This window comes from Neoarius graeffei, chromosome 3 (genome assembly GCF_027579695.1).
Source record: "Neoarius graeffei isolate fNeoGra1 chromosome 3, fNeoGra1.pri, whole genome shotgun sequence".
Taxonomy (NCBI): Eukaryota; Metazoa; Chordata; class Actinopteri; order Siluriformes; family Ariidae; genus Neoarius; species Neoarius graeffei.
Genome location: NC_083571.1, coordinates 21,816,318 through 21,835,698, shown reverse-complemented (window position 1 = coordinate 21,835,698; position 19,381 = coordinate 21,816,318). Strand labels below are relative to the sequence as shown.

The window sequence follows — 19,381 nt, the reverse complement described above, 5'->3', positions numbered from 1 at the left end:
CTTTCATTAATCTCTACATCAAAAGCCTCAACTTGCGTACTAGATCCCTTACCGACACATCTATTCAAACAGATAATGCCTGGAGTAATTGAACCGCTTCTAAAAATAATAAATTCTTCTCTTATGATTGGCTATGTACCCAAATCCTTTAAACTAGCAGTTATCAAACCCCTGATTAAAAAACCTGACCTTGATCCCTGTCAGCTGGCCAATTATCGGCCAATATCAAACCTCCCCTTTATCTCCAAGATCCTTGAAAAAGCTGTGGCACAGCAGTTATGCTCATATTTACATAGGAATAACATCCATGAAATGTATCAGTCAGGATTTAGACCTCATCATAGCACAGAGACAGCACTGGTTAAAGTAGTAAACGACCTACTGTTGGCGTCTGATCAGGGCTGTGTCTCGCTACTTGTGTTGCTTGACCTTAGTGCAGCATTTGATACCATTGATCATTCCATTCTTCTGGATAGACTAGAAAATGTTGTGGGAGTTAAGGGAATGGCCCTCTCCTGGCTCAGGTCTTATCTAACTGATCGTTATCAGTATGTTGATATAAATGGTGATATTTCTAGATGTACCGAGGTAAAGTTTGGTGTTCCACAAGGTTCTGTCTTGGGTCCACTGCTTTTTTCTCTATATATGTTACCTCTGGGCGATATTATTCATAAACATTGTATTAGATTCCACTGTTATGCTGATGACACACAGTTGTATGTCTCTGCAAAACCTGATGAGAGACACCAGCTTAATAGAATTGAGGAATGTGTTAAGGACATTAGACACTGGATGCTTATTAATTTCCTTCTGCTTAACTCTGACAAGACTGAAGTACTTGTGCTAGGACCACATGCAGCTAGAAGTAAGTTTTCTGATTACACAGTGACTCTGGATGGCCTTTCTGTTTCTTCACGTGCAGCAGTAAAAGACCTCGGAGTGATTATTGACCCCAGTCTTTCATTCGAAACTCACATTGATAACATCACCCGGATAGCTTTCTTTCATCTCAGAAATATTGCAAAGATAAGAAATTTAATGTCATTGCATGATGCAGAAAAACTAGTCCATGCTTTCGTTACCTCCAGGTTGGATTATTGTAATGCCTTACTGTCTGGATGTTCCAATAAGTGCATAAACAAGCTCCAGTTAGTTCAAAATGCAGCAGCAAGAGTCCTTACTAGAACTAGAAAATATGACCACATCACGCCTGTCTTATCCACACTGCATTGGCTCCCAATCAAATTTCGTATTGATTATAAAATACTACTATTGACCTTTAAAGCACTGAATGGTCTCGCACCACAGTACCTGAGTGAACTTCTGCTCCTCTATGACCCGCCACGCCTGCTTAGGCTATCTGCTGGTACCTCGTATAGTGAAGGCTACATCAGGGGGCAGAGCCTTTTCTTACAAAGCCCCACAGTTATGGAACAGCCTTCCAAGTAATGTTCGGGAATCAGACACAGTCTCAGCATTTAAGTCTAGGCTGAAAACATATCTGTTTAGTCAAGCCTTTTGTTAATGGTGTTTATGAGGTAAAGGAGTAGATCTGGAGGGTCCTCAGACATAGAGTGTTTTGGTAAACTGGGATGTATGGATGCTGTCAGTCCCCACTCGCTTGCTCACTCGAGTTTGTTGACGGTGTAGTGGCTGGCTGCTTTATGTCCCAGGGCTCCCTCATGCCTGTGTTACCTTCTGGCTCTCTCCTTTTAGTTATGCTGTCATAGTTAGTTGCCAGAGTCCCTGCTTGTACTCGGTGTAATATGTATACTGCTCCTACTTATTCAGGTGACATTGGGCATACCTAACAACCTGTGTTTTCTTTCCCTCCCCCCCACCCCAAATCTGTCCCTCTGAGTTACATGGAGTCAACAGGAAATCTTTTGGTGGAGAGGGTGGAGACCTCAACTGGCTATCGTAGGCTGCAGGGAATCGGCCGTCAGACATTCTGTCGCATGTCCCAGACCCGGTGAAATGTAACTGAATTGTCTTGGCCAGCCCTAAGGGTCCCAGCTGCATCTCATCATTGCTGAGGAGTGTGCTCCCATCACCCAATCAAGCATCCAGCCAGAGCAGGTCATGATACATTTTTTACCATATTAACATGCCATTGTTGTGTGTTATGCCTGATGTAAAGACTCTTGTCTCTGCGAGCCTCCCACACAGATTTAATACTTGTCATTTTTAGGGCATACCTAACAACCTGTGTTTTCTTTCTCTCTCTTCCCCCCCCCCCCCCCCCCCCATCTGTCCCTCTGAGTTACATGTTGATCCTGGGATTGAGATGCTGGCCTCTTCTGCCCCTCGGACCTGCTTGATCCATCCTGGTGCCCTGTGTCTGGTTGGAGTTTTATCGCACCGTTCCTGTGAAGGACGGCCCCATGAGGACAGTTGAGGGTTATACCTGTTAAAACTGTTAAATATTATAGTCAGGCTGTCTGTTGTTGCCCAAATGAGGATGGGTTCCCTTTTGAGTCTGGTTCCTCTCGAGGTTTCTTCCTCATGTCGTCTGAGGGAGTTTTTCCTTGCCACCGTCACCACAGGCTTGCTCATTGGGGATAGATTAGGGATAAAATTAGCTCATGTTTTAAGTCGTTCAAATTCTGTAAAGCTGCTTTGCGACAATGTTTATTGTTAAAAGCGCTATACAAATAAACTTGATTTGATTTGATAAAGTGAACAACAAACAAAAATTTTAGGGTAAAATAAAAAACACACCCCTTAACCAATACTTTGTTAAAGCACCTTTTGATAATAAGTCTTTTTTTTTTTTTTTTGAGGAGGTCTCCTGTGCACAGCCCTCTTCAAGTCATTCCACAGGTTTCAATCTAGGCTCTGACATTCTAAATCTTTGTCATTACAAAATATTGAAATTCTTTATTTGAAACCATTCCTGTGTTGACTTGTGCTTTGTGGATTTGTGCTTTGGGTTCTTGTGCTGGAAGGTAACATTTTTCTTCATCTTTAGCTGTAATAGAGGCCTGCAGATTTTTGTGCCAAAATAAGTATTTGGAGATGGAATCCATGATTCCCTCGATGTTGACTACAGCCCCAGTTCCAACTAAACAGAAGCAGCCCCACTAGGTGTGTTAATATGTTGATTTTCTGAGAAAGCACTTCCATCTAGCCACCCCATCCCATAGCCCAGGCATGTGAAAAATATGAGAGATTGTTGTCACATACAGGGAGTGACAAGTACTTGCCAGATATTCCTACAGAAACTTGTCATGTCTATTTGGCAAGCTATGTTGCCATAGCTCTCTTTACAGCCTCTGTGGTAAATTTTTGCCCTTTCATCAATTTTGAAGGGACATCCTGGTCTCAGTAATGTCACCATGGCACCACATTTTCTCCAATTACAGTGGTGCTTGAAAGTTTGTGAACCCTTTAGAATTTTCTATATTTCTGCATAAATATGACCTAAAACAACATCAGATTTTCACACAAGTCCTAAAAGTAGATAAAGAGAACCCAGTTAAACAAATGAGACAAAAATATTATACTTGGTCATTTATTTATTGAGGAAAATGATCCAATATTACATATCTGTGAGTGGCAAAAGTATGTGAACCTCTAGGATTAGCAGTTAATTTGAAGGTGAAATTAGAGTCAGGTGTTTTCAATCAATGGGATGACAACCAGGTGTGAGTGGGCACCCTGTTTTATTTAAAGAACAGGGATCTATCAAAGTCTGATCTTCACAACACATGTTTGTGGAAGTGTATTGTGGCACGAACAAAGGAGATTTCTGAGGACTTCAGAAAAAGCATTGTTGATGCTCATCAGGCTAGAAAAGGTTACAAAGCCATCTCTAAAGAGTTTGGACTCCACCAATCCACAGTCAGACAGACTGGGTACAAATGGAGGAAATACAAGACCACTATTACCCTCCCCAGGAGTGGTTGACCAACAAAGATCATTCCAAGAGTAAGGTGTGTAATAGTTTGCAAGGTTACAAAAGACCCCAGGGTAACTTCTAAGCAACTGAAGGCCTCTCTCACATTGGCTAATGTTAATGTTCATAAGCCCACCATCAGGAGAGCACTGAACAACAATGATGTGCATGGCAGGGTTGCAAGGAGAAAGTTACTGCTCTCCAAAAAGAACATTGCTGCTCATCTGCAGTTTGCTAAAGATCACGTGGACAAGCCAGAAGGCTATTGGAAAAATGTTTTGTGGACGGATGAGACTGAAATAGAACTTTTTGGTTTAAATGAGAAGCATTATTTTTGGAGAAAGGAAAAGACTGCATTCCAGCATAAGAACCTCATCCCATCTGTGAAACATGGTGGTGGTAGGATCATGGTTTGGGCCTGTTTTACTGCATCTGGGCCAGGACGGCTTGCCATCATTGATGGAACAATGAATTCTAAATTATACCAGCGAATTCTAAAGGAAAATGTCAGGACATCTGTCCATGAACTGAATCTCAAGAGAAGGTGGGTCATGCAGCAAGACAACGACCCTAAGTGCACAAGTCGTTCTACCAAAGAATGGTTAAAGAAGAATAAAGTTAATGTTTGGAATGGTCAAGTCAAAGTCCTGATCTTAATCCAATCGAAATGTTGTGGAAGGACCTGAAGCGAGCAGTTCATGTGAGGAAACCCACCAACATCCCAGAGTTGAAGCTGTTCTGTATGGAGGAATGGGCTAAAATGCCTCCAAGCTGGTGTGCAGGACTGATCAACAGTTACCGCAAACGTTTAGTTGCAGTTATTGCTGCACAAGGGGGTCACACCAGATACTGAAAGCAAAGGTTCACATACTTTTGCCACTCACAGGTATGTCATAGTGGATCATTTTCCTCAATAAATAAATGACCAAGTATAATATTTTTGTCTCATTTGTTTAACTGAGTTCTCTTTATCTACTTTTAGGACTTGTGTGAAAATCTGATGATGTTTTAGATCATATTTACGCAGAAAGATAGAAAATTCTTAAGGGTTCACAAATTTTCAAGCACCACTGTATTGGTGATGCCCTTCTTGGTTTTCCATGGTACTACTAATGTTTTGGAAATCCTTTGTACCACTCCTGATTGATACTTTTCAATAACGAGATCTTGTACATGCTTTGCAAGTTCTTTGCAGACCATGACTTCAGCAGTCGGATGAAAATCCTACAGAAACAGCTGTCACTCTTGTGGGAAGGATTTTCACTAGATTTTGGAATGTGGCTGTCACAAAAGCATTAGTGAGGTCAGGCACTGAGGTTAGGCAAAGAGGTCTGGGGTGAATTCAGCATTTCAGTTTTTCCCCAAAGGTGTTCAGCAGGATTGAAGTCAAGGGTCTGTGCAAGTCACTTGAGTTTTTCCACGCCAACCTTGGCAAACCATGTCTTCATGGACCTCGCTTTGTGCACAGGGGCACTGTCATGCTGGAACAGGATTGGGCTAGGCCCCTCAATTCCAGTGATAGGAAATTTGTAAATGATACTCCATACACAGACATCCTATACAACTGTGATATTCCAGTTTTCTGGCAACAATTTGGGAAAGGCCCACATATGGGTGTGATGGTCAGGTGTCCACACGCTTTTGGTCATACAGTGTATGTGATAATGTTACTTTTAATTAAGTCCTCATTGTGTCCAAGATGGTTTGCTTGGTTATCTAGTGTAACAACGGCAGGCTCTCTGCAGGCACTCCTCACTGCGCTGCTGCCATGCTGCTGAAAGGACAGCACCCCACTCTCAGCATCGACAGTTCAGCACCACTGGCAGAAAACAGTGCCTCATGCTTGTAAGTGGAGGAGTAGCTTAACACAGCATGACTGGCAGCCACTAATGGCCCATGCTGTTGTTCCGACCTGCTTCAAGACCACCTCCATCGTGTCAGTACCAAAACACTCCACTCCAGCACGTCTCAACAACGACCATCCAGTAGCACTCACCCCCATCATTACAAAGTGTTTAGAGCAGCTGGTCCTAGCACATCTCAAATCCTGTCTTCCTCCCACCCTGGACCCCCACCAATTTGCCTACAGCAAGAACAGGAGCACAGAAGATGCAGTCTCCATAGCACTGCACTCTGTCCTCTCGCACCTGGACAATGACGACACATACGCCAGAATGCTGTTCATAGACTTCAGTTCAGCATTTAACACTGTCATCCCCTCTAAGCTCATCACCAAAATCACTGATCTGGGCATCAGTGCTCCCATCTGCAACTGGTTGTTGGATTTTCTAACCAACAGGCCCCAACATGTTCGTTTAGACCATCACTGCTCCTCCACCCTCATCCTAAACACCGGCGTACCACAAAGCTGTGTGATGAGCCCATTCCTCTACTCCCTTTTTACTCATGACTGCAGACCTGTACATTACACTAACACCATCATCAAGTTTGCGGATGACACCATAGGCCTCATCAAGGACAACGATGAGTCAGCCTACAGGGAGGAGGTGGACCGCCTGGCTGTGTGGTGCAGCGAGAACAACCTGCTGCTCAACACCAATAAGACCTAGGAGCTCATCGTGGACTTCAGGAGGAATGCTGACACACATACACACCCACACCCATCCACATCAATGGTGCAGCAGCGGAGCGTGTGACCAGCTTCAAATTCCTGGGGATCCACATCTCGCAGGACCTCACCTGGACAACCAACTGCTCTAACTTGGTCAAGAAGGCTCACCTTTTCTTGAGGACTCTGAAGAAAAACCACCTCTCTTCAGACATCCTGGTGAACTTCTACCGCTGTACCATCAAGAGTATCCTAACCAACTGTATTACAGTCTGGTATAGGAACTGCTCTGTCTCGGACCGGAAGGCACTGCAGAGGGCGGTGAAGATCGCCCAGCATGTCGTGGGAGCCTCACTTCCTGCTATTGAAGACATCTACAGGAAGCAATGTCTCAGGAGAGCCATAAACATCAACAAAGACTCCTGCCACCCAGCACACAAACTATTCACTCTCCTGCCCTCTGGAAGGCGATACAGGAGCCTTCAGACCAAAACCACAAGGTTCAGGAACAGTTTTTTTTTCCTTCAGCTGTTTCACTGCTGAACTCTGCCCCCCCCGGTCCCCCCCTACACACACACACACACACTCACCCCCCCCCCGAACAAACTGAATTGACTTGAACTGACTTCACTGCACTATCACCATTTGCACTACTGTTTATTCATACCATGTTTTGTATATACTGCAAATATCTATATCATACCATTGCACGATAGTTCATTCATATTGCACATTTGTACATACTGTAAATATCTATCACATCATTATACCATTCCATACCCTGTAATTCCTGTACATTTATATATTACACTTACGCTATTTACTGCTATGCACTTCTAGTTAGATGCAATCTGCATTTTGTTGCCTTGTACCTGTGACATGTGCAATGACAAAGTTTAATCTAATCTAATCTAATCTAATCTAATCTAATCTAATCTAATCTAATCTAATCTAATTCACCCTCCACAAGACAGCAGGAGAGTATATAAATACCATGTGCCGTGTACAGAGGGGGTAGGTCTTCCTGAATGCCACTATCTGACTCGCTGTATTTCTCTGCCAGCAGATACAAGTTCAGATGATGGCCTCCCTCACTGATTGCAAGGCTTCTTCTCCTCTACAAAACAAAATAAAAAAACACCTTTTTTTGCACCTCATACCTGTGTCCCTATGTCTGTGTCACATCCTACCACTAGAGGCTGCTACACAGGTAGAGAATTCAAGCAGATGACACAGGCAGGTGACACACGCTGTGTCCGAAATCACTCACTACTCACTATATCAAATCAAATCAAGTTTATTTGTATAGCGCTTTTAACAATAAACATTGTCGCAAAGCAGCTTTACAGAATTTGAACGACTTAAAACATGAGCTAATTTTATCCCTAATCTATCCCCAATGAGCAAGCCTGTGGCGACGGTGGCAAGGAAAAACTCCCTCAGACGACATGAGGAAGAAACCTCGAGAGGAACCAGACTCAAAAGGGAACCCATCCTCATTTGGGCAACAACAGACAGCCTGACTATAATATTAACAGTTTTAACAGGTATAACCCTCAACTGTCCTCATGGGGCCGTCCTTCACAGGAGCGGTGCGATAAAACTCCGACCAGACACAGGGCACCAGGATGGATCAAGCAGGTCCGAGGGGCAGAAGAGGCCAGCATCTCAATCCCAGGATCAACATGTAACTCAGAGGGACAGATTGGGGGGGGGGGGGGGGGGGGGGGGGAGAGAGAGAGAGAAAGAAAACACAGGTTGTTAGGTATGCCCTAAAAATGACAAGTATTAAATCTGTGTGGTAGGCTCGCAGAGACGAGAGTCTTTACATCAGGCATAACACACAACAATGGCATGTTAATGTGGTAAAATATATCATGACCTGCTCTGGCTGGATGCTTGATTGGGTGATGGGAGCACACTCCTCAGCAATGATGAGATGCAGATGGGACCCTTATGCCGCTTTTCCACTACCAACGCGGCTGAGCCGTGCCGTGCTGAGTTGGGCTGAGTCGAGCCGAGTGGGGCTGTTGGAGTTGCATTTCGACTACAACCGCGCTGAACCGTGCTGGCTGGAAGTGGGTGGAAACATTGGGTGGAGTTAGCGAAAGTGGGTGGACGTCAGGTGATGTCGTTAAGCGGCGCAAACAGTGACATCAGTGAGCTTTTAAGCGGTAGTCTCACAACCCGGAGAGTAAACAATAAACATGGAGGACATGGAGTCGTTAGTGTTGCTGGTCTTGGTGCTGTGGCTTGTTGTCACCGACAACGCCAACAGATACTGGCAAGAGCGTATAGATGAGGCAAGGCGCATAAGGCTTCATAATTCTCGTAATTCTCCTTCTTCCGGGTTTACGGTGTTTACACATCCCAGCGTGCTCGCGGGGCGTGTGAGGACACTCCTCCTCACCAATCAGTGCACAGGGGAGTGTCTCCTCATGCCCCTAGCCTCACTCAGCTCGGTTTGGCTCGCTTCAGCCCTACTCCAAAACCGTGCAAGTTTTGGGTGCTAAGCAGGGCTGAAGCGAGCTGAGTCATGCTGTTTTTAGATAGTCGAAACGCGAGCCATGTCGGGCTGAAGTGAGCTGAAGCGAGCTGAAGTGAGCTGAAAAAGGGTAGTGGAAAAGGGCCATTAGGGCTGGCCAAGACAATTCAGTTACATTTCACCGGGTCTGGGACATGCGACAGAATGTCTGACGGCCGATTCCCTGCAGGCTACGATAGCCAGTTGAGGTCTCCACCCTCTCCACCAAAAGATTTCCTGTTGACTCCATGTAACTCAGAGGGACAGATTTGGGGTGGGGGGGAGGGAAAGAAAACACAGGTGGTTAGGTATGCCCAATGTCACCTGAATAAGTAGGAACAGTATACATATTGCACCGAGTACAAGCAGGGACTCCGGCAACTAACTATGACAGCATAACTAAAAGGAGAGAGCCAGAAGGTAACACAGGCATGAGGGAGCCCTGGGACATAAAGCAGCCAGCCACTACACCGTCAACAAACTCGAGTGAGCAAGCGAGTGGGGACTGACAGCATCCATACATCCCAGTTTACCAAAACACTCTATGTCTGAGGACCCTCCAGATCTACTCCTTTACCTCATAAACACCATTAACAAAAGGCTTGACTAAACAGATATGTTTTCAGCCTAGACTTAAATGCTGAGACTGTGTCTGATTCCCGAACATTACTTGGAAGGCTGTTCCATAACTGTGGGGCTTTGTAAGAAAAGGCTCTGCCCCCTGATGTAGCCTTCACTATACGAGGTACCAGCAGATAGCCTGCACCTTTTGATCCAAGTAGGCGTGGCGGGTCATAGAGGAGCAGAAGTTCACTCAGGTACTGTGGTGCGAGACCATTTAGTGCTTTAAAGGTCAATAGTAGTATTTTATAATCAATACGAAATTTGATTCGGAGCCAATGCAGTGTGGATAAGACAGGCGTGATGTGGTCATATTTTCTAGTTCTAGTAAGGACTCTTGCTGCTGCATTTTGAACTAACTGGAGCTTGTTTATGCACTTATTGGAACATCCAGACAGTAAGGCATTACAATAATCCAACCTGGAGGTAACGAAAGCATGGACTAGTTTTTCTGCATCATGCAATGACATTAAATTTCTTATCTTTGCAATATTTCTGAGATGAAAGAAAGCTATCTGGGTGATGTTATCAATGTGAGTTTCGAATGAAAGACTGGGGTCAATAATCACTCCGAGGTCTTTTACTGCTGCACGTGAAGAAACAGAAAGGCCATCCAGAGTTACTGTGTAATCAGAAAACTTACTTCTAGCTGTATATAGTGAGTTCACCATTCTGTAGTGCTGTCTGAGTGTATAGTGAGAATTATTACACCCTATATAGTGGACTCATAGTATCCCACAATGCATTGTGAAAAGTAGTGTATAACCAATGGTCCCTAACCAAGCATTATATACCATCATGCGTTGTGGTTGTGCTGAAAGAAAAATGGCAGACGACAGAATAAAAGTTACAGTGCAGAGCGAGGATATAATCAACAGCCTCAAATTTGATTTAATAAAAAGCAACAGCAAAGAAGAAAGTATTCAGCCTTGATTTAAAAGAACTGAAAGATGCAGCAGACACAAAGTACTTTGTATTTATTAATGTGGGAAATACGCTCAGTATAATATGTATTTATTATTTTGAAAACCCACCAGCCAACTGATCTGGCATGTTTTAATTGTGCGACAGTAATGACGTAAATAACGGTGCGGCAGAGTAGTGTCCGAAAGTGTTTTTTTATTTTACCAATGAGCTCACTAGAGAGTGAGTAGGGAGTAGTGAATGAGTGAGTGATTTTGGACACAAGGACAGACTCCGGCACCCCAGCCATGGACCCCGTGGTGAGGCACCTCCTGGACATCAACATACAGCATAAGCAATTGTTTCAGGAGCTGGGCCATGGTCTACACACAGTCACCCAGGAGCCCCTAAGCCTAAAGCACACTGTGACTGCAGCTGTGGTTCCCCTCCCCGACCCAGCCCTAAATGCTCAGCGACTCCTCACTAAGCTTAATGTGGATGATGACACTGAGGCGGTCCTGAGGACTTCTGATAGGGTTGCTATAAGAGAAGGCTAATGCCCCAGATTGTGGCCCTACTCCTCACTGGCGAAGTACAGTGGGCCTACCATGCACTTCCCCTGATTAACACTGAGGACTACAACACCCTCAAGGAAGAGATCCTGGCGTGCTGCAGGCTTTTCTCCACCCGAGTCACCTTCGAGTTTCATCACTGGAGCTACAGGCCAGGCCAAGAGCCCAGAACACAGACAGACGACCTCCTATGGATCATTCGGAGGTGGCTCCAACCTGACCAGCTAACCCCTGCAGAAATTGTAGAACAGGTCACCCTTGACCGCTTCCTGTGGGGCCTCCGGGGTGAAGAGAGGAAAGCTGTGAGGATGAAGGTGGATGAAGAAAAGACTTCCAACTACAAAAGAAGTCATTGGTTTCTTCTCTCTTCAGGGCTTCTGGTTCCAGATACAACACCAAGCAGGAGCCCACAAGGGCAATGCAGATGGCCTCTCCCAATGACGTGCTCTGGGCACACTCTTCTCCAATGGCCAGTTTGGAGCTGACAGGGGGGCCAATATAACGATGGTGGGCTGGCAGCCATCTTCTCCCTCTCTGCAGGTGCTCCTCACTGTGCCGCCACCATGGTGCTGAAAGGACAGTGCCCCACTCTCCACACTGAAACTCAGCAGCGGCAGTTCAGCACCACTGGCAGAAAACAGCCCTCGCGCACACGAGAGGAGGAGCAGCTTAATGCAGCATGGTTGGCGGCCAGCGACCGCTAATGACAGTGCTCGCATTCACTCTCCACAAGACAGCAGGAGAGCATCTAAACATTTCGTGCAGTGTACAGAGGGTACATCTACAGTGGTGCTTGAAAGTTAGTGAACCCTTTAGAATTTTCTATATTGCTGCATAAATATGACCTAAAGTATCATCAGATTTTCACACAAGTCCTAAAAGTAGATAAAGAGAACCCAGTTAAACAAATGAGACAAAAATATTATACTTGGTCATTTATTTATTGAGGAAAATGATCCAATATTACATATCTGTGAGTGGCAAAAGTATGTGAACCTCTAGGATTAGCAGTTAATTTGAAGGTGAAATTAGAGTCAGGTGTTTTCAATCATTGGGATGACAATCAGGTGTGAGTGGGCACCCTGTTTTATTTAAAGAACAGGGATCTATCAAAGTCTGATATTCACAACACGTGTTTGTGGAAGTGTATCATGGCATGAACAAAAGAGATTTCTGAGGACTTCAGAAAAAGTGTTGTTGATGCTCATCAGGCTGGAAAAGGCTACAAAGCCATCTCTAAAGAGTTTAGACTCCATCAATCCACAGTCAAACAGATTGTGTACAAATGGAGGAAATTCAAGACAACTGTTACCCTCCCCAGGAGTGGTCAACCAACAAAGATCACTCCAAGAGCAAGGCGTGTAATAGTTGGCGAGGTCACAAAGGACCCCAGGATAACTTCAAAGCAACTGAAGGCCTCTCTCACATTGGTTAATGTTAATGAGTCCACCATCAGGAGAACACTGAACAACAATGGTGTGCATGGCAGGTTTGCAAGAAGAAAGCCACTGCTCTCCAAAAAGAACATTGCTGCTTGTCTGCAGTTTGCTAAAGATCACATGGACAAGCCAGACAGCTACTGGAAAAATGTTTTGTGGATGGATGAGACCAAAATAAAACTTTTTGGATTAAATGAGAAGCATTATGTTTGGAGAAAGGAAAACCTTGCATTCCAGAATAAGAACCTTATCCCATCTGTGAAACATGGTGGTGGTAGTATCATGGTTTGGGCCTGTTTTGTTGCATCTGGGCCAGGACAGCTTGCCATTATTGATGGAACAATGAATTCTAAATTATACCAGCAAATTCTAAAGGAAAATGTCAGGACATCTGTCCATGAACTGAATCTCAAGAGAAGGTGGGTCATGCAGCAACACAATGACCCTAAGCACACAAGTTGTTCTACCAAAGAATGGTTAAAGAAGAATAAAGTTAATGTTTTGGAATGGCCAAGTCAAAGTCCTGACCTTGATCCAGTCGAAATGTTGTGGAAGGACCTGAAGCAAGCAGTTCATGTGAGGAAACCCACCAACATCCCAGAGCTGAAGCTGTTTTGTACGGAGGAATGGGCTAAAATTCCTCCAAGCCAGTGAGCAGGACTGATCAACAGTTACCGGAAACGTTTAGTTGCAGTTATTGCTGCACAAGGGGGGGTCACACCAGATACTGAAAGCAAAGGTTCACATACTTTTGCCACTCACAGATATGTAATATTGGATCATTTTCCTCAATAAATAAATGACCAAGTATAATATTTTTGTCTCATTTGTTTAACTGCATTCTCTTTATCTACTTTTAGGACTTGTGTGAAAATCTGATGATATTTTAGGTCATATTTATGCAGAAATAAAGAAAATTCTAAAGGGTTCACAAACTTTCAAGTACCACTGTATCTCACTCACTGTATTTCTCTGCCAACAGATACAAGTTCAGACAACGCCCTCCCTCGCTGGGAAGATTACAAGGCTGCTCCACTTCACCTTTGAAAGAGCAACACGCCTCACACCCTGGGACACTCCAGCACAATTTACCCCAGCTTGGACCTCACCTCACTTACCAAAACAAATAGAAAAAGCACCTTTTTTTGCACCTCATACCTGTGTCCCTGTGTCCATGTCACATCCTGCCACTAGAGGCCACTACACTAGCTTGTAGATACTGTGATCTGATCTCAAACAAATTTGATGCTAGCTGATTTGATGCCAATAGATAAGCGAACTAACTAAAATCAGCCATTCTACTGCACTGTTTAATTTGCTTTCCATGTTATTCCAATCAATATCTCCTAGTTGGTTTGCAGTGGTACCCCTCTACCAACTTTCCTTAGCTGTGGACATTGTGCTGGCATGAGATATTTTATTGCACAATAATTATGGATTTTTTTCTATGCATAGTGTGAGATGTAACAGAAACTGCCTCAGCCTCCCCATTACTTGATCCCACCCCTTTCTAAATTCCACTTTAACCGCTGTATGTACATGATGCATTATAATACATAAACGACATTTATGTTTACTTTATACAATTCAGTGTAGTATAATATCCCACAATATGGCTGGAGCATATTATCTCTGACCCTATATTAGCAGTAATGGGAGACTGACAAATCCCTTGCTCTGTTTAAGGAACAGCATAATGCACTAACATTATATTGTAATTAGTTTACATTGTTATAAAACACTACTACTGATTTTGCTAAAAAGTCAATCCCAATATTGATCCCAATATTGATTTTACTATTTTCTCTTAAAGCCAGACAAATACCATGGCAAGTGCCCTGATGTGTGCCCCTCCCCTTTAAATTAAAAATAAAACTTTACAACAGTTTATCCACTTTAAAAGTTACGATATTGCTAAAAATAGGCTTCCCTGGGCATGGCCATTTACAGTGAAACCAGATATCCGCTTGTGATGTAGCTTTCCCACAAGTACACTGTTTACCTTAGTAACACAGAACCATCAAATAAAAGCCTCTAATTCTAAAAAAAAAAACCAAACCCCATCCCCAGGTGCTGGAGCGCAGCTCCTCACTGTTCTGGGCATATGTGTGTGTCCAAGTGTGTTTTTATATACTACCAAGGATCAAATATCCCCACAGGGATAGTAAAATCTGACATTTTCGACCTTGTGGAGACATTTGGATGGTCCCCACAAGGAAATTGCTGCTGTTGTGTTTTTTAAACAGAAATGTTAAAAATAAATAAAATAGCTAAAAAGTTTCCATTTCATTACTGAGGTTAAGGTTGGGTTTAGGTGCAGGCACAGCATTAATTAACTGCAATAATAATTATGTCAATGGAACGTCCTCACAGGGATAGTGAGGCAAGTGTGTGTGTGTGAGTGTGCACATGCGCACGCGCACAGCTTCAATGATCGGGCTTATTTTTACAGCCAAATGCTTGACACCCAGGCATAATTAGGGTTGTTTACAACAATTTAGGAATGATATATCCACTAGATCTCAGCCTCAGAAAGTCATGTGGCATGTAAGTGATGTCACGATCTCAGATTCTCTCACTTAATTCATACTCACAGCGTGATATTTGAACCTCGGACAGAGTAAGATGGCAACGCCCAGGGACATTTTATTTTAAAAGAAAAACAAACAAACAATCTGTACACAGTATACAGGCACAAATAAAAACAAATGAATAATCAAACATTTCTTTTATGGCTATTATCTGTGAGTATAAAGGAGCTTAGTTTTTGGGTTTTGTTTGGCTTTAATCAGCATACTGAAGTGAGGTAAGCCAATTGACCATAAGATGAAGGTGCACTGTGCTGCGCGCTAATGGTTCTACCTCTATCTTGCTGAACCCAGTCACTAGGCTGCAGCTTCCAAAGCTCTCTGCCTGTGTTCTTCAAAGGTACAGCAGAACTGTGTTGAAAGTCCACCAGCTTCTCAAACTTCCAGACTGGAATGCACTCATCCTCTGCCAATTCTGACAGAATAGGGAATGTGTGGAAAATTGTCTAGACAAGAGGAATGAATGTTTTAATTGTGGACTACATTTTTATGTGCCTAAATAAACCCTAAAATGTCAGACAACAGAAGATTAAGAGCTACTATGTGAGTGTTGGCTCAGATATGGCATTACATAAGTTGGGGCAAGTATGAAAAAAAATAAAAGAAAGAAACAAAATAATGAGAGATAGGGCTCACCTCTACACTGTAATCATTAAGAGGATGAAAGGCACTGAAGAAAAAATGCTCCTGTATTCTGGACCAGTTCTTTACGGCATTGCTGTAGGGTGACATACAAGCAGGCATGCACACACACGCAGACACGCACACATGCAAAATTTTAAAAAGACTACAATAAACTCCCAATAATATTGGGAGGATGTTGCAATCAATATTTATAAATCAATATTTATATACAGTCCTGCGCAAAAGTTTTCGGCACATGTAAAGAAATGCTGTAGACCAAAAATTACTTAAAAATAATGAAATAATGTTTCAACATTACAAACAAGCAAACAAACAACTATAAACAGCAGTAAGCCATAATAAATGAAACAAAGTCAATATTTGGTGTGAGATGACCCTTGGCTTTAAAAAAAAAATAGTCTCAGGTACTGAGTACAGTCTGAGTGCAGTTTTATAAGGAAATGAGCTGTAGGTTTTACTGAGCATCTTGCAGAACCAGCCACAGTTCTTCTGGACACTTTGACTGTCACACTTGCTTGTTCCTTTTGTAGCAAAACCCAATAGAGATCTTGCAGTCACGTGACCGGAAAGTACACAGCCGCCATCTTGTCGGTAAAAAACACAGCTGAATACTGCTGCACTCGTGTACAGAATGGATCAATTTCAACCGACGGACTACACGGCTCATTTTTCTAATGAGCAGATAACTAGATATATGTCTAAAATAAATGACCTACAGATTAGTGACCCTTATGGCTTACCGGACGTAGTTTTCACGACCGTGTCAGTGGATATTGAACTGCCAGAGGTGGAATACCCAGACATGTATAATTACCTCATCAACTTTCCCTCGCTGTTCAGTGGTGAAGCACTGCGTGCTTATAAATCTCTGGACAGTTATCTTTACAGAAATTCAGGATTTGTCAGCGACTCAGATGTGGCATCTTGTAAACAAGAAAATAACAATCCTCATTGGATGGGTAAGTCACTTAAGTATTGAGTATAGCACTGACCAGCCGATTATACAATAGAATAAGGTAATTCCAGCTGTAATTCCAAATCGTCCGTCTTGTTTACCATGGATCTGGTGTTGGAGAGATAGAGGCTTAGTAGTGGAGATTTGAGTGGCTGTTTTCTGAGCTTAGTCAACAGGCCGGCTCTGCAGCCTCGCTTTTGCTTCCGCTCCCGACGCCGCCTCCTTCGCTTTGCTTCCGATAACAATCCACGGAGACCCTGCTGGTCTCGCTATCTCATCCGGAATGTTGTGCATGCGATGGAAATCGCTACAAACCGTTATTTTCTGCTGGAAACCAATGTCCAGTAAGTCCATACGGTTGTAGTGGATATTGAAGTCCGATACAGACTAACAACACGCAAAAATACACACAAAAACATAAAAAACGTGTACAGGTAGGGAGAGCTTGTAGCCGCAGCCGTTATAGTAGAATTGTATATAGTAGGGTTTTCCAGAAGAAAAGGTAGAAGCAGAAGTAGAACCAGAAGTAAAAGGCGGAAATATGGCGTTTGACCGACAAGATAGCGTCTGTCACAATCTGGATCAGCTGTGACGTCACATGCAAGTGCTCCATTGCCTTCATTATGTTTTCTTTTTTAATCTGAAAAGTGCTCTCTTATGGAATATGCTGCTCAGATACAAACTTTTTTTCTATAACATTTAATTTGTGCTGGAAAACTAGCATGTGAAACTCTGAAATGTTCTTGTACTGACTCGATAATGTAGAAGTCATAAAATAGAAATCTATAACAAAGTTAGTATGAAAAAAATAGGGTGCCTAAGACTTGTGTACAGTACTGTATTTAACACAGCAGTCCCACAATTCCATGTTCACTTTTTAGAAACCACATGACCTTTCTCACCACACACAATTACAGAAGCCTAGAATTCAGACTGGTAGCTGTTTGCAGGAAAAAGTGAAAGTTTTTTTTACACTGGGTGAATGATTCATTTAAAATGGACCATTTTAATGAAGACAACTCACCCAGTATTCTGCATGACCTCAGCTTGATGTAAGCAGGCCTCAACAACTGTTGCTAGTCCCTGCAGAGAGGTCGAACTGCACTCTTCATTTTCAGCCAGGACTTGTGCCCCTTTTAAACTCCACACTCTTTTCAGGGCCAGCAATGCATACAGACGGACAGTGAAGTTATGACTGAAACACCACAGCAAAATCACCTCTATAGCTTTCCGCCATTGCCTTGTCTGAAAGAAACGTGGAGAAAAAATATGACTTATCAACTAAGTCTAGGCTGAAAACATATCTGTTTAGTCAAGCCTTTTGGTAATAGCTTTTTATTATGTAAAGGAGTAGATCGGGATGGTTCACAGACATAGAGTGTTTTGATAAACTGGGATGTATGGATGCTGTCGCCCACCCACTTTCGTGCATTCACTTGGTTTCTGTTGAGGGTGGATTGACTGGCCGCTTTAGTTTCCAGGGCGCCCTCGTGACTGTGTTACCGTCTGGCTCTCCTTTTTAGTTATGTTGTCATAGCTAGTCTTGCTAGCACTCAGCATTCTTAACCCTTATATGACAGTGAGCATACACAACAGTCTGTGTTTCTCTCTCTCTCTCTCGCCATCCCCCCCCCTTCGCCCACTGCCTCTGGGACATAGGAAATAATTATTTCTTGATTAGGGATTTGTTTTCCGCTAAATAAATTCATTTCAATTAAAGGTTGGATTTTTCTCTGTTTTCAGTGTGAGATGAAACTACTTCAACATAAGGTGGATTTTTTCTAAACCCACCCCTTTTTTTTTTTTTTACTAATTTTTACAAGGGGTGCCAATAATCGTGGTGGGCACTGTATCACCACTTGTATGGTACAGTTTGTAATGTTATTAGTTGCACTAAAGATCTGTTTTGAACTGTCAATACGCCTGTTTTTTTTAATAAAGAAAATTGCCTCAGTTTGGTAGCTAGCTAAAGGAAAAGTTAATGCTAAGGAAACCCCTAGTGGTTAATGCCATTAATTAGCTATTCACATACAGCTATTTTAATAGGTCTGAACCACATATCAACAAACAGCTAACTTGGCAAACATATTAGAACTGTCGTTAAATGTTATACAATTAGCTACCTTAATAAGTTATTGCTAAATAGTGTATAATGCCTGACTGAATTCATGCTCTCACGCTGGACTGAGGGTAGACTGGATGCTACAGTGACTCAATATTGCTTCTTGAAAGCAGCATTACTAGATGGACAAGCCAGGGCTAGCTGGTTAGCATGCTAACTCAAATAGATATCTCTGTAACACAATACATAATGTGTAAACTTGTTTTTTCACATTCTGTTGATAAGTTTTGTTAATTTGTGAATGTTTTAAGCTAAAATTCTTACATTACATTACTGCCATTTAGCAGATGCTCTTATCCAGAGCGACGTACAATATACCCAGAGCAGCCTGGGTATATTGTAAGTGCCTTGCTCAAGGACACTTCAACCATTCCTGCTGGTCCAGGGACTTGAAGTTCAAAAGCAAGTTCCAGCTTTTGGTTCCAAAGCTGCTTCTCTAACCATTAGGCCATGGCTTCCCCTACAGCACCTTACAGTACATACAGCACCTTTAACACACTGTTAATGAGAATGGTCAGAAAAGAATGCCCAGACTGATTTGAGCT

At 43.0% G+C, this 19,381-nt stretch overlaps 1 protein-coding gene across 7 annotated transcripts in view; it reads right to left on the bottom strand.

The window, feature by feature from the left end:
- tarbp1 (TAR (HIV-1) RNA binding protein 1) overlaps positions 1 to 19,381 on the bottom strand; it is a 124,124-nt gene that overhangs the window by 16,003 nt on the left and 88,740 nt on the right. For all 7 annotated transcript variants that reach the window (XM_060916486.1, XM_060916487.1, XM_060916485.1 and 4 more), the window contains exons 23-25: positions 17,739 to 17,959; positions 15,751 to 15,832; positions 15,389 to 15,560 (exon numbers count right to left, since the gene is read on the bottom strand). In XM_060916486.1, the coding sequence (XP_060772469.1) occupies positions 15,389 to 15,560; positions 15,751 to 15,832; positions 17,739 to 17,959 (475 nt within the window). The remainder of the gene's footprint in view (positions 1 to 15,388; positions 15,561 to 15,750; positions 15,833 to 17,738; positions 17,960 to 19,381) is intronic.